The sequence below is a fragment of the Uloborus diversus genome, chromosome 5 (genome assembly GCF_026930045.1).
Source record: "Uloborus diversus isolate 005 chromosome 5, Udiv.v.3.1, whole genome shotgun sequence".
Classification (NCBI taxonomy): Eukaryota; Metazoa; Arthropoda; class Arachnida; order Araneae; family Uloboridae; genus Uloborus; species Uloborus diversus.
The window spans coordinates 151,117,703-151,130,469 of NC_072735.1; the positions used below are offsets into that span (position 1 = coordinate 151,117,703).

The 12,767-nt window shown below is 32.8% G+C and overlaps 1 protein-coding gene across 2 annotated transcripts in view; it reads left to right on the forward strand.

Moving 5' to 3' along the window:
- The first annotated feature begins 3,774 nt into the window (after window positions 1–3,774).
- LOC129222369 (vacuolar protein sorting-associated protein 33B-like) overlaps window positions 3,775–12,767 on the forward strand; it is a 34,844-nt gene continuing 25,851 nt past the window's right edge. The window contains exons 1-5 of one of the 2 annotated variants that reach the window (XM_054856864.1): window positions 3,775–3,839; window positions 5,524–5,604; window positions 6,005–6,066; window positions 10,337–10,454; window positions 11,465–11,605. In XM_054856864.1, the coding sequence (XP_054712839.1) occupies window positions 5,560–5,604; window positions 6,005–6,066; window positions 10,337–10,454; window positions 11,465–11,605 (366 nt within the window). In that variant the 5' untranslated portion in view covers window positions 3,775–3,839; window positions 5,524–5,559. Of the gene's footprint in view, window positions 3,840–3,924; window positions 4,032–5,523; window positions 5,605–6,004; window positions 6,067–10,336; window positions 10,455–11,464; window positions 11,606–12,767 lie in introns of those variants that run through there. The other variant, XM_054856863.1, reaches the window with a different exon arrangement.

Consider the following 12,767-nt stretch of genomic DNA (forward strand, 5'->3'; position numbering starts at 1 on the left):
CTTGGCGCTTTCCCCCCCCCCCTACCCTAACCTAAACTCCAAATGCGACCTACAGAATCTGCTTTTCCCACTTCTGTAATGAGCTAAGGCAGTTGTTCCTAACTATGACATGAACGGAAAAATCGCACTTTTTTTTTCTTTCTAGGAATAAATGGTTTTGAGTGTTTTTTTTTTTTTTTTGGACCAACGTTTCAGGAGAGGTTTTGTCACCAACCCTAATCTATGCTAGACTGGCTGGGAGTTGCGCCCCCCCCCCCCCAAAGGATGAATTAATTTCACTATTTTAGTTATTACTTTTTAATTGACTTTTCTTTTGCATTTTTTACGTAGTTAATTAAAAAGAACACAAAACACACACAGCATATTTGCTTGCTAAGGAAGTAATTACTGGAGTCAGAGGCTCAGAGTTGCAGAATACATTTAACTCACTAGTTTCGAATTCAAGGGACCGTATTATCGCGATTCGTCCACTAATTCTTCTTTGATGGAATCAATAATTATTTTGATTTTTTTTTAATTCTATTTATTTATTTTTTTTAAATTTGTAGGCGCACCTAAAAGAGTCATTTTGATCCAGGAACCTATTTGCGATTCTTTTTCAGCTTATAAAAAATGCAAAATGAAAGAAATCATATGGTAGTTTCTTGGAAAAACCATGATTTTTAATGGAAACGGCATGTAGTATCGATATGTTATCTCAACTGTATCATGGTTTCAAGAACAAATCAGCAATTGTTTTGAAAATTCATACAAAAATAGTTTCTGAATTCTTCAGTAAAACTTATATGTTATGATTTTCTTTATAAATTAATTTAAAAAACTTCAAGTGAGGCATGGGTTTATTTAATAACTTTGCCCTTTTGTTATAACCTTAACGGCAATGTTCCTGAGTAAAACTGCTCATTGTCTAGCATATCGGTGACATTATATTGGGTTTAGTATTTAAATGGCTTGAAACGTTAAAGATGGTTTTCGGTTCATGTATTTCACATGTTTTCGGTCTACATTAAAAGTATATTAGGTGCATAATATTCATGTACTTCGAAGTAGATTCCTCGATTCTAAAAGAGAAATAAAAAACATGCACTTTTAAAAATAAAGTCATTAAAGCTTTGTTATGAAACATTAAAGGTGACGCGGGGGGGGGGGGGCTATTCAATTTTCCGTACCCCCTCCAAATGATTTTTCTGTATCCGCCCCTGCTGGCTGGTCGTCGTATTCGTATTAGTTAATCAGCACAAAGTACTTTTTTTTTTTATCAGGGACAATTGCCACAATAGGCCATATGGTCGTGGGGAGGGAGGTTCAGGCTCGTTATTTGGATAGTTTGGTCTTAAAAAAAAGGTAGTCTCCGATTGAAAAAACTATAAGATCTTGAAGGAAAACTCAAGCTCTGGAGGCCCTGTATTGGTATGCCCAATTTTTTTTCTTGAAGGGGCTGTTTTTTATTTTACTTTAAACTGAGCAGGACCGGATCTATAAATTTTGTGCCCCAAAATCTGTAGGGCCATTCCCCTAGTAGTATGTTTGTGACGTAATTAAGTCTTTGTGTAGTTTTTTATTTATTTATTTATTTTAATTTTTTCCCTAATTTTTTGGGACATTGGGCCCCCCGCAACGCGGGGTCTGCAGGTACGCAGATCCAGCCCTGGAACCGAGGGACACTCATGCTCCCCTCTCCCATTGTGCATATATACAGTAGGGGATTCATTACTATTTCGTCCAAATAAGCTGTGCTGACTATGTGTAGATCAGAAACACGGTTACAAAGCAAGATTCATGCTTAGGAACATATATGACGTTAACGTAATGCTGCCGCGCGATATGCATACAAAAAGTCAGAAACCGAAACAGAGGCAGTGGGTCGGATTTCTCTCACGAAGAAATACTAAAAATGATGCTGAACAAAAAAAGTCAACAGTTTCGGAATAGCATCGACCTTGCCAATGTTCATTAAGATAAAGTATAGTTGACATTAGTCCAAAAATTTTTTTATAACGGGGGGGGGGCAGTCGACACTTCCCGATCCCCAAAAGTGACTGTCTTGGAATGAAGAAACAATTTAATAGTATCAAAAGAGTAAATCTTTCTCATGAGCGATGTCCTAACTCCATTTAACCCCTATCATATTGATCCTGGAAAATGGGCGCCCATATGCAACATTTTGAGAAGAGGGGGACCAGATATTTTCCCCATGGTGTAGCAGGATATATTTTCCCCGTGGAAACCGATTTCTGTACAGATTAGAGTTATTAAAATTTGACATTTTTAATAACTTATTCATTAGTAGCTAGAGAAATGTTAATACATTTTTGCGAAGAAAAAATACTAAAATCAAGGAAGTTCTGATTTCCGAGGGTGCCCACCTGGGATGGGGGGGGGGGAGGTCATGGCGCATACTGTGCCATTGAAATATTTATAGGGAGGGGGTATTTTTCTCATTTGGGGGAAGGAGCTCAATGTTGAGACGGGTGCGCCCTTGCCCTTAGGGTGACGCCTCTGTGATTTCTAAGGGGGGAGGGCTTGAGCCCTCACTTGCCACCCCATATGAGCGTCTATGACCGGAGTACTCCCCCCCCCCATAAAGAGAGTCCCTCTAAAATGAGGATAAATATATCACTTAAAACTACCCCCTTAAAAACCTAATTAAAGCAGCCTGTGCACCATATGAACTCTCTCTCTCCGCGTATATTTCTTCCTAATAAATAACGTCAACGGTCCTGTTCAAGCGACGCATCAAATTAAGGACAGTAGTCCCTGAAAAGCTTCATTTGAATGACAGGGATGCTCATCCCCGATGGGCAAGGGCGCATCTCCTCTCAATATCGCAAAAAATACCCGAGCAAGATTCCCCCCGAATGAAAAAAATACCCCTAAAAGAATCCCCCTAAAAACACCATGATCATCCCCCTAGGTGGGTACCCCTGTGAAGGAGGACATTTAATACTCAAGAACTCAACCCCAAAAGTCTCCTCCAATACATTCCTCTTAACCATTTCCGCCCTCTAAAAATCTCCGTAGGGACTCTATAATACTAGTTCGAAAACCCATGAGAACTCTAGTACTAGTGCATTCTCCCCCCCCCCCCCCCACACACCCACAAAAAAGGAAAAAAAGCAAATTTAAGGGAAGTCCTCATCGCAATAAGGATCCCACAAAATTCTCATACACATCAGCATTTCTTAAAGAATAATCAAAAATGAAACATTTAAATTGCTTTCGCTTACGACAAAGCCTCAAAGCTTTTGTAACATTGATTCCTAGCGTATTTCTCTGCACGCAAGAAAAAAATGGCAACCGACAATATTACTCAACTGTATAATTCGTCATGTAATTTATTTCCTGTAGAATTAGAAGTTTTTCGCCAAAATGAGCGATTATTTTGCCAATAAGTAATCCCTACTGGAGTAGACTACGTTAGCCAATCATAGCTGCTTATTTTCGAGGAGTAGTAGCAACGTCCTTAGAGTACACAAAAGAGGTTGCGTTCGACGAAACTCACCGGCCGACCGGTAAGTAACTGGTTACTAACCGAATCGTTCTATGATCAACCGGTTACCACGGCGGCACGGCGGTTACCATTCTAAGCAGTTGATTGGTTGATTGGAGCACGTGGTCATTAGCTGTCACGTGATTAACTAACCGCTCGCTCTCTGTCGAGCTCGTCGAACGCAACCAGAATGAGATCGTGTTCGAACAAAAAACTAGTTTGCAAGCAGTTTTCCTTTTTAAATGCATTTTTTTAAAGTGAAACACTTTATAAAAACCCTTTATATTAACTTAGTTATGGACTTATATGGTTAAGTGACCGAGTGATTCTCCGCTCCTTTCTTGCCGAGGTGCTCTGCTTCTTGTATTTCCGTTTATAACTGCGACTGTTTACAAAATAAAAACAGCTGTTTTTTTTTTTTTTGTTTACACAAATTTTATTTTTGCCTCCAAAAATGTCGAGTTCTTCGAACTCTACATTTAAGGCTCTAAAAATTCTTAAACAGGCTTCTGCAGAGAAGCTTTTGTCTTTGTTGAATTCCGTAAGATATTTCAATTGAAATGTTTGGATGAAGCAAATCTTAATTGATTCAAATGCCAATTATTAGAAGTTGTTTTTGTATTTTATGCCAGTTATTTTTAATTCAGTGTGGAAATAATTGCGTTAAATAGTTAAATTACTGTTATGTTTGAACACAATCTCGAGTTAACGATCGCTCTATTCGAACTCAACCTGAGAAAAAGTCGGCAAATTATTGCTCTGTCGCACGGGCGCCCGGAACCGAAGTTTTTGGGAGAGAGAAATTTTCAATTTTCCGAATGAAACTCTTAAATTTTACCGAATTGGAAAACACGATCATGCTCACATTCCTTTATCCAACGAAAAGAAACGTTAGTTATTTAAAACAAAAAAATAAAAACACGGCAATGCTGCAAAATTTTCTCTGAATTTGTCAAATCGTCTGTCAAATTTTGCCGAACAAAAAATTTTTGGGAGGCCACAATGGTCTCCCATTGAAATGCTCCAGCTCTGTCTTTAGAAAGAAAAAATGAGTTTAGGAAATGTTATACACAAGATTTGGGCCTATTCTGGACATAGATCTATTTGTTTTAGAATGAAGAAAATTACTTCAGGATGCGGCTTTTTTTTTTTAGCTTAGTCTGGTGCTAATTTTTTTGCAGCTTTGCTGGATTGGTCACCTCTTATTATTTGCATTTCTTATTAATTGGATATTTTTTTTTCTACAAATTAAAATAAACTGAGAAACATTTTTTGCGTGCTTTCACTAAAACTCTTAAAATTTTTTTTAAATAGAACTTTACGGCAGTGGCGGCACATATAGATGCTCCAAGTATTCAGTATACTGCCTATTCGGAAGACAAAACGATTATTCGGTTTGACCGAATAATTTAATTAGGTGACCCAATAGCAAACAAATTTAAATGTTCGACAAACGCAAATTTTTTTCACAGGAAGAATGAAAGTTGTAGTGTAGCTAATATCACATTCAAAGTAATTTTAATACAAGACACCCCAGATGATAAATTTAAATTTTGTTGAGTTCAAATGTTTCTTAAATCTTTTGACATATTACATTAACTTTGCTGTTATAAACTCCTATTACCCTTTTCATCAAGTTAACCCCAAAAGTGGAAAATATTCTTAAAAACATCCCCCTCAAAATTAGAATTGTAAGTCTGCTTTGCAACCCTGCCCCCTGATGGGGGGCCCTGCTTAACCTAGAAGCATTTACATAATTTTGAAGTATATTTTGTGTGACTGATAGTATACTCATAATATCAGTTTTGAATATATCTTCAGCACATTTGGTGTCTTCAGGTGTGCTTTCAATAATAAATTTTCAAAGTAATCAAAGAGCTCTAAGGTTCATTCCCTTATGAGTTTTACTTCATCATATTTTAATGATTTCCTCTATTATGAAGGATTTTGAAATGTTAAATTTTATTGAAAAATTGTTTGTCATACCATTTTTTACAATATATTCATTCATTTTATATTGTTTGTTTTTGTAGATCAGTGGAAAAAAAGATTTAGTTCTTGACCAAGAAATGATAAGTTCATTGGATTTCATTCTTAGTTTTAGCCTTCTTAAAGTAAGTTAAATTATGCAATTGTTTCTTTGGGTCTAATGCATGTTGTTCTTGCATAAAACTCAAGCTAAAATTATATTAATAATTCAAAACAAAAATTTCAAGGCATAAAGCTGATTTTAATTTTACTTCCATGAATTAATATTTTTCAAATATTCATGTGAAGAAGTGTTTTTTTTCTTTTGCTGTACTTTTAATTTGTGTATTGTTTTGGAAAAAAAGAGTTTGAAATTTTGTGGGTATATATATATTTAGTGCTAAGCCTCAAAATATATCATTTATTAAATTATTTGGAGTTTGTTTTGATTGAAAATTTTTATATGCTCTAAGTTTTATAAAGTAATGTGAATAACTGTATGAAATACTTTATTTTCTTGATAATGAACTAATATTATGATTTCAGAAATGTAATGTAGAAAAAGTATTTAAATTAACGGCTGGATCATCACCAGGAGAATCAGAAAAGTAATACATTTATCATCATTCTAATTATTGTATTCATTATCAGATAAATTTTACATGATTGTTTTTGTAAAAATATTAATGCGCTAATTAGAGATACACCAAATATTGGGCTAAAGTATTCCGCTTACTGCCTATTCGGCAGACAAATTGAATGCTAGATTTGGCTAAATACTTTAATATTTAACAATTAAGTAGAAAAAAAATGTTTGACAAACGGGTAAACAAACATATGTTTTTTACATAATGAATGAAAGTTATAGTAGAGTACCGAGGGGAGGGGGTTGCGCTACGGTGCAAAATTACGTGATTCCCGTAATTTTTTCTAAAATCCCACTCAATAAAAAATTTTTCGCAAGCTGTTCCCACTGATCCTTATTAACAATATAAATGCCTCAACATATAATTTATAAGGCTTGTGATAATTTTCAACTGCAATCTTATTATCAATTAATGGAAGGATCTAGGAATTTAGCCAAATAAATTGGAATAAAAAATTAAGAACAACTTTATTCTTTTAGTTTGTTGAACACTCAAGCATCTTTTAGAATTTTGAGTTTTTCTTCTGCCTGCTAGTTGCATGAAACAGAATGTATTTTCAACCCATTTGGCATCAAGTACAGGGTTGGCAAAAACCCGGGTTTTTTTAAAAAAGCCCATGGACCCAGGGTTTTTTGGGTTTTTTAAATAAAACCCAAAAAAAACCCAACTAAAGCTGGGTTTTTTAAAAGAAATGTGGGTTTTTTTGTCTTTTTTTAGGGGAAAGGTGGGGTACTCATAGCATATTGTAGCATAAGTATATGGACAAAGCACAAAAATTGTCTTGATAAAAAAAGCTGGAAAATTCAGTGTTTTCTAAAGAAAGGTATAAAAGACGACAAAATTCAAGAATGGTGAAGTTTCAGATTTTTTTAGTTTGCATGATTACCAACAGTTAAGGCAAAGTTACTTCTTGAGTGATAAAATCTATTGTTTATTTGTTTGTTTTTAATTTCGACATTTTTTTTTTTTTTTTGTATTTTACTTTATTGTATTTCATTTTGTTATGCAAAACTACTGTAGAACCTCAAGTAGTTTAAATCCCTTTTTACTGAATTCCAGCTTAATCAAGACATTTCTTTGAATTTTATGTTGCCTGTTTTTCTATTTCTGTGTACAGAGTAAGAAATATTAAACTTTTTCGTAAGATAATGAAAATACTGTACATCCTATTCTGTTTTCTGTCCGACCATTTGTAAAACCTGTTAATTTCTAAAAAATATACCTCGGTTATTCAAGTTTTGTGACGTGTTGGTTTGCAGAAAATAATTCACATGAGAGGCTTTTAGCTAAAGTAGTATCCTTTGTACAATCTGCAAATATTGAGAAAATCTGACATGACAGGACTTAGTCAAGATAATTTGAGTTCCTTATTGACCAGTTGAAGGAAAATGTTAAATATATTTATTTAAAATCTTTCAAGCATTTTTTAATGCCCTTAAGAGTTAAGAAATACTATTAAAGTTCAAAATTCATTTTTTATGTCCATTGCCTATTGTGAAGAAGAAATAAAAAAGAAGTTTAAATTGTAAAAGTATTTAAATTAATTATTTTTTAAAAAACAGTTCTCAGAAAATTTTAAAAAACCCAAAAGTGGGCTAAATAATGGGTTTTTTTAAATGGGTTTTTTCAAAAAAACCCATTGGGTCCAACCCAATTGGGTCCAATCCGGCCAACCCTGATCAAGTAGCACCACAATGCTTTTGCTGGCAAAATCATCATTTTTTGATCTTCTGAAGGCATTGATATTTTTATATCAATTGAGAGTACAGTCGAGTCCCGCTACAATGCAAAAGTTTTTGAAGACAGAAAGAAAGAGAGAAAGTTTCTGACAATTAAAAAAAAGCTAAAGGTTCTCTCGATGTGCTTGAACAACTAAAAAATGTGTCGAAGGTAGCACAATAACTACATTTGAATGAATCTTCCATATGTACAATTAAAAGTCAAGAAAAGGAAATCCGTAAAAGTTCGCTGAGTAGTGTATAAGCATAATGCAAAATTTATGAAAATGGAAGCTGCTCTTGTATTGGGAATAAAAGAAATCAGGAAGAGGAGTGTTGTCATATAGATGGAAATGTTATAAAAGAACTAGCGGAGCAACTGTATTTGAAAATATAGTAGAATAACGATTTGATCAAGCAACATAAATCATCAACATATTCATTTTTTAAAATTACAAATATTACTACTGGATCTACTGTACATTATTATTATAGTACATCATTGTATTATTGCAACATACTGTACGTACTGTACTGGCTTATTTTATGTCTCTCTTTCCCGTTGATCACTAATCTTGTGCATCGTAAAAATATTTTATGTTGATTAAAACAGTTTTTTTTAGAAATACAAATGAAAATTCAGTTCCTTATGTAAGAAACAGTAATGTATAGTTAAGGAATGGTTTAAAATAGTTTGAGGTGATGTTAGCAAGTGTCTAAAGTAATTAATTATGTTTATAAAAAAAATTTACACATTCCCTTTTCCACAACGTGAAATTTCGACTTGCACGAAAGGTTTTGGAATGCATCCCTCCCGTAAGTCTGGATTCAACTGTACTTCATTAGCACAACATTTAGTTAATGTTTCTTTTAAAAAAAGAATCTTGCCTGTGTAGCAGAAAATAGTCTCCTTCAATGATGTTATGCTTGTTAAGTAAGTTTTGTGCTGCAGATATGCAAAAACTTTGTTCAAATAAATATTTGTCAAAAATATTCAAGCAATTAAGAAAAAAGCTACAACCAGCTCAATTTTAAAATTCACGCCTAAAATGTTGATCAGGATGAGAGATTACCTTAATTTTTTCTCGAATGTGAACCCTGCATATTACAAAATTAATTCAAGTCATTACTTTGCTAATGTTATCACACTCAAAGTAACTTTATTTCAAGAGAAAACACTCAGATGTTAAATTTAAATTTTATTGCATTTCAAGTTTTTGCAAATCGTACAACATATTAGGTTAATCTTACTATTACTAACTTATTTAATTATGAAAAAGTGACTTTTTAGTTGATTACACTCATCGGGATTTTACCAAGCGTTTACTCTACACACAAATAATCTAGTTGGCAGTCAACTCGGTTCAGTTAAAACAGCATTGTGAAGCTGCTGCTTTAATAATTTTTGCTTATTGGAAGAAAAGTTTATTCAACTAAGCTATGTCATATGAAGATAATGAAAAATGCCAGTCAACAAGTTGACAGGCAACCTATTGAAAAAGTTGATTTCACTAACTGCCTAGTATGTAGGTTGCCTTAGATGCCTTGGACAGAATCAACTGCAATTAGGTTCAAATTTCAATGCTACATATATCAAATGAAGGCAAACTGTCTGACCATTGATTATATGGAAGGGCTCGTATCCGGTTTGCAGGAATGGACGGACATGGAGGATTTATCATGGAGGGATGGTAGTTTTTCTGATACAGATGTGCACTTTTGCCTCTTAATTAATGCAACTCTGTTTTTTAAAAATAACAATTTATTCACTGCGATAGTTTAAATCAAAACTATATTTGATCTATATTGTCACTCAAAAAGTAATTGATTTCTTTTGTTTACAATATAGTTTTGAGCTTAGGATTTTACTTTTAAATTTCCAAATGAAATGAAAATATTTTATTTTCTTTTTGTAGTTTCCATAGAAACTCATTTTATTTCCACTCATTTTCACCTCAATGAAGTCAATAAATAAATAAGGCCCTAGTGAAATTATGAAACACGTGCCTCAAAATCCCATTGCTATTTTTACTTCTCCTCTGCTACATTCATTCAGTTGGAGTCATCTTAACTTGGCCGAATGCCAAATTACTATCCATGGTCAAACATTACATTAAAAATATCAGAGAAATAATTCAATTTTTATTACATTTTTATATTCCAGCTGGAGGTTAATTGAGATGTTAGAGCACATGTTCCCTTATGTGGCTAATGTGATAAGATGATAATCAGATGTTTAATTTTTTAGAGGACAAAATGAATTCAAGTTAAATTCTTTTAGGAAGAGCACCCAGCAAGACACTTTTCCTTCACAGCACAATACATTGCCTTAACTTTTCTTTTTTTTTTTCTTTTTTTGTATCCGACTAAACATTATTAATGAGATTTGCCTGAAATTGTTTTTTTTTTATATGAATGAAGTTATATAACTATAAGCTTTACCTGATAAAATCTTATTTGTATGAAAACAGCATTAAACATTTACTCTGAAAATTTTCCCATTTTTTTTGCAGATGTGTTTATCTTGTTAGACCAACAATTGAATATGCTAAAATTATTGTTGAGCATGTCAAAGCAGATGAAGGATCCGGGAAGAAGAGGAAATATTTTATAATTAATGTGCCTAGAAAGGTAGGTTAATTGAATTTTTATTTGCCCATATGGCTATTCTCTTATTTATTTTTTAATTAAAATGGGAAAATATTTAGCATTTGTTTATAATTTAAAGGCGTTCTGAGCTTAAATATGAACAATTAGTGATCCTCATACCGATCAAACTTCTATTGATGTTATTTTCAACCAATCCCTTAGCAAAACTTGCACCTGATTCGCTAATCAGATGTCAAATTCATCATGTGATCGACCCGAAAATGTTAGTGAAGTTAAATCTTAGGTATACGAGAGTTCGGCCAGTTGTTTTACTCCAGGTTTAAAAGAAAAGTCTTTTATAATTATTTTATACCATACGAAATAAAAAGTTTTATACCCTTCAAGTATCTTGTAATGATTGTTATTTTTTCAACTTGTACTTCTCAAGTATGATGTCTTTAAAAACAATGTGATAGCACAGTACAACCTCGTTTATCCAGACTAACTGGGACCAATGGCAATCTGTATAAACAAAAATCCAGATAATCCGGGTAATAAGCCAAACACATTCTTAAATAAGCAGACTTATCTATTATTACAGCAAAAATGAAGGCTTTGTAACAAAACTACATAGTACTGTTCCTCGCAAATATTTTATCATTTATACTCCAGCTGCTGTGCTGTTGGTTTGACTGTCCAAGAACGCCATATTGTTTGCTAAATTAGTACTATAATTTGCTGCATGTTCTATATTAGAGTTGTACGTTTAATCGAAACCAAAACCGACTATTTGGTTTATTTACAGTTCTGTTCTTGCAATCATAATTTAAAATTATTATTTAAACTATTAAAACTTTCTTCTTTAACTCGACAAATTTGATTCGAATAAACTGGTGATCCCGATAAATGGGGGCTGGACAAACAAGGTTCTACGGTATGCTCTAATGCATTTGTCTGTTTAAAAAATATAAGTGTTTTATTCATTTATTTCAAAATTTCTCAATTCAGATTTTTCCCCCTTTGTTTTTAATAAATAATTTCTGAATCTTAAGCTGCACACTTGTGAAGTGGCCATTGAAGAAGAAGGAGCATATGGATTCATCCAGCAAATGGAATTTCCTCTTGGCTTTTTAAATCGTGACAAAGATTTGCTTTCTCTAGAAATGTCAGACTTCTACAGAAGGTTTTATTTGGTATGTTGAAATGAGTTTCAAGAAGTTTTCTTGGATATTTTTAGATTACTTTAGTACATGTTTTTATATGAAGGATTTGTTTAGGAAAAATATAACTCCATTAACAAGTTGACTGCCACGGCAATTTTTAGAAATCTGGCCTAAAATGACAATTTGATTTAATCACATTATATTATTAAAAATTCTAATTCTCATGCATAGTTATCATCAAAAAGCCTAAAAAATAAAACCGCATGCAAAAAAAAAAAAAAAAACGCTCAACAAAACCATGTTGTATATGTACCCGAGTAAAAAACAGCAAGAAATGCGTCATTGTTGTTCAGCCTGTAATAACAGTAGCCAGCCCTTTGTGTGGAAGATTGTTTTAATGAATCCCACAAACAATAGAATTTTTTTTTCCTTGAATTTGAATTAATTTATTCAATTGTATTTTTTGTTCGTTTTTTTTTAAATAAATTTTATGTTTGTGCAAGCCAGCATTGATTTTTTTGTTTGTTTCTCAGAAGCCGTCTATCAATATTTGTACTGAGATATTCCTAATTTAAACATAGCTGCATAAAAATAGCAAGTAAACAAGTACGAGATAACTTTAGCTGGCGTCTTAGAAAATAGCGCCAACTACAAATTTTCTTGCAGTTGGCAGTCAACATGTTAATAGATCGTTCTCAAAAATATTTATCATGAAACTGAATTCTTACGAAATATTTTATAATAAAAATGGATCTTTCCAGAGATACTCTATTAGAAAAACAGATGCATTTTTTATTTTTAAAACATTTTACAGGTTTCAGATTTACATTATTATGAGCATCTTTTTTGCATTTATAATAACTCTTGTATATTGTTAAATGATATCTAAGCATTGCTAATTATAATGTTAAAAACATATTGAGAAAAAATATTGCTGGCAAAGTTTAAACCTCTTTCTCTTTAGTATAGTTGAAGATTTCTTTTGCAAAAGAGAGACAGCTTCACTCTTTGCTGGTTTTTTATATTGAAATATTTGAAGAAAAATATTGTCTTTCATTCTGTATAAGAACAAGACTACTCTAACCAATATTTTATTAGGAGGGTAGTATCAGGTTAGGTTTCAGAAGGGAGTGAAGAACATTACGCAATGCACATTTTGTTGTACAGTCAAGCTTGCATTATCGAATAGCCA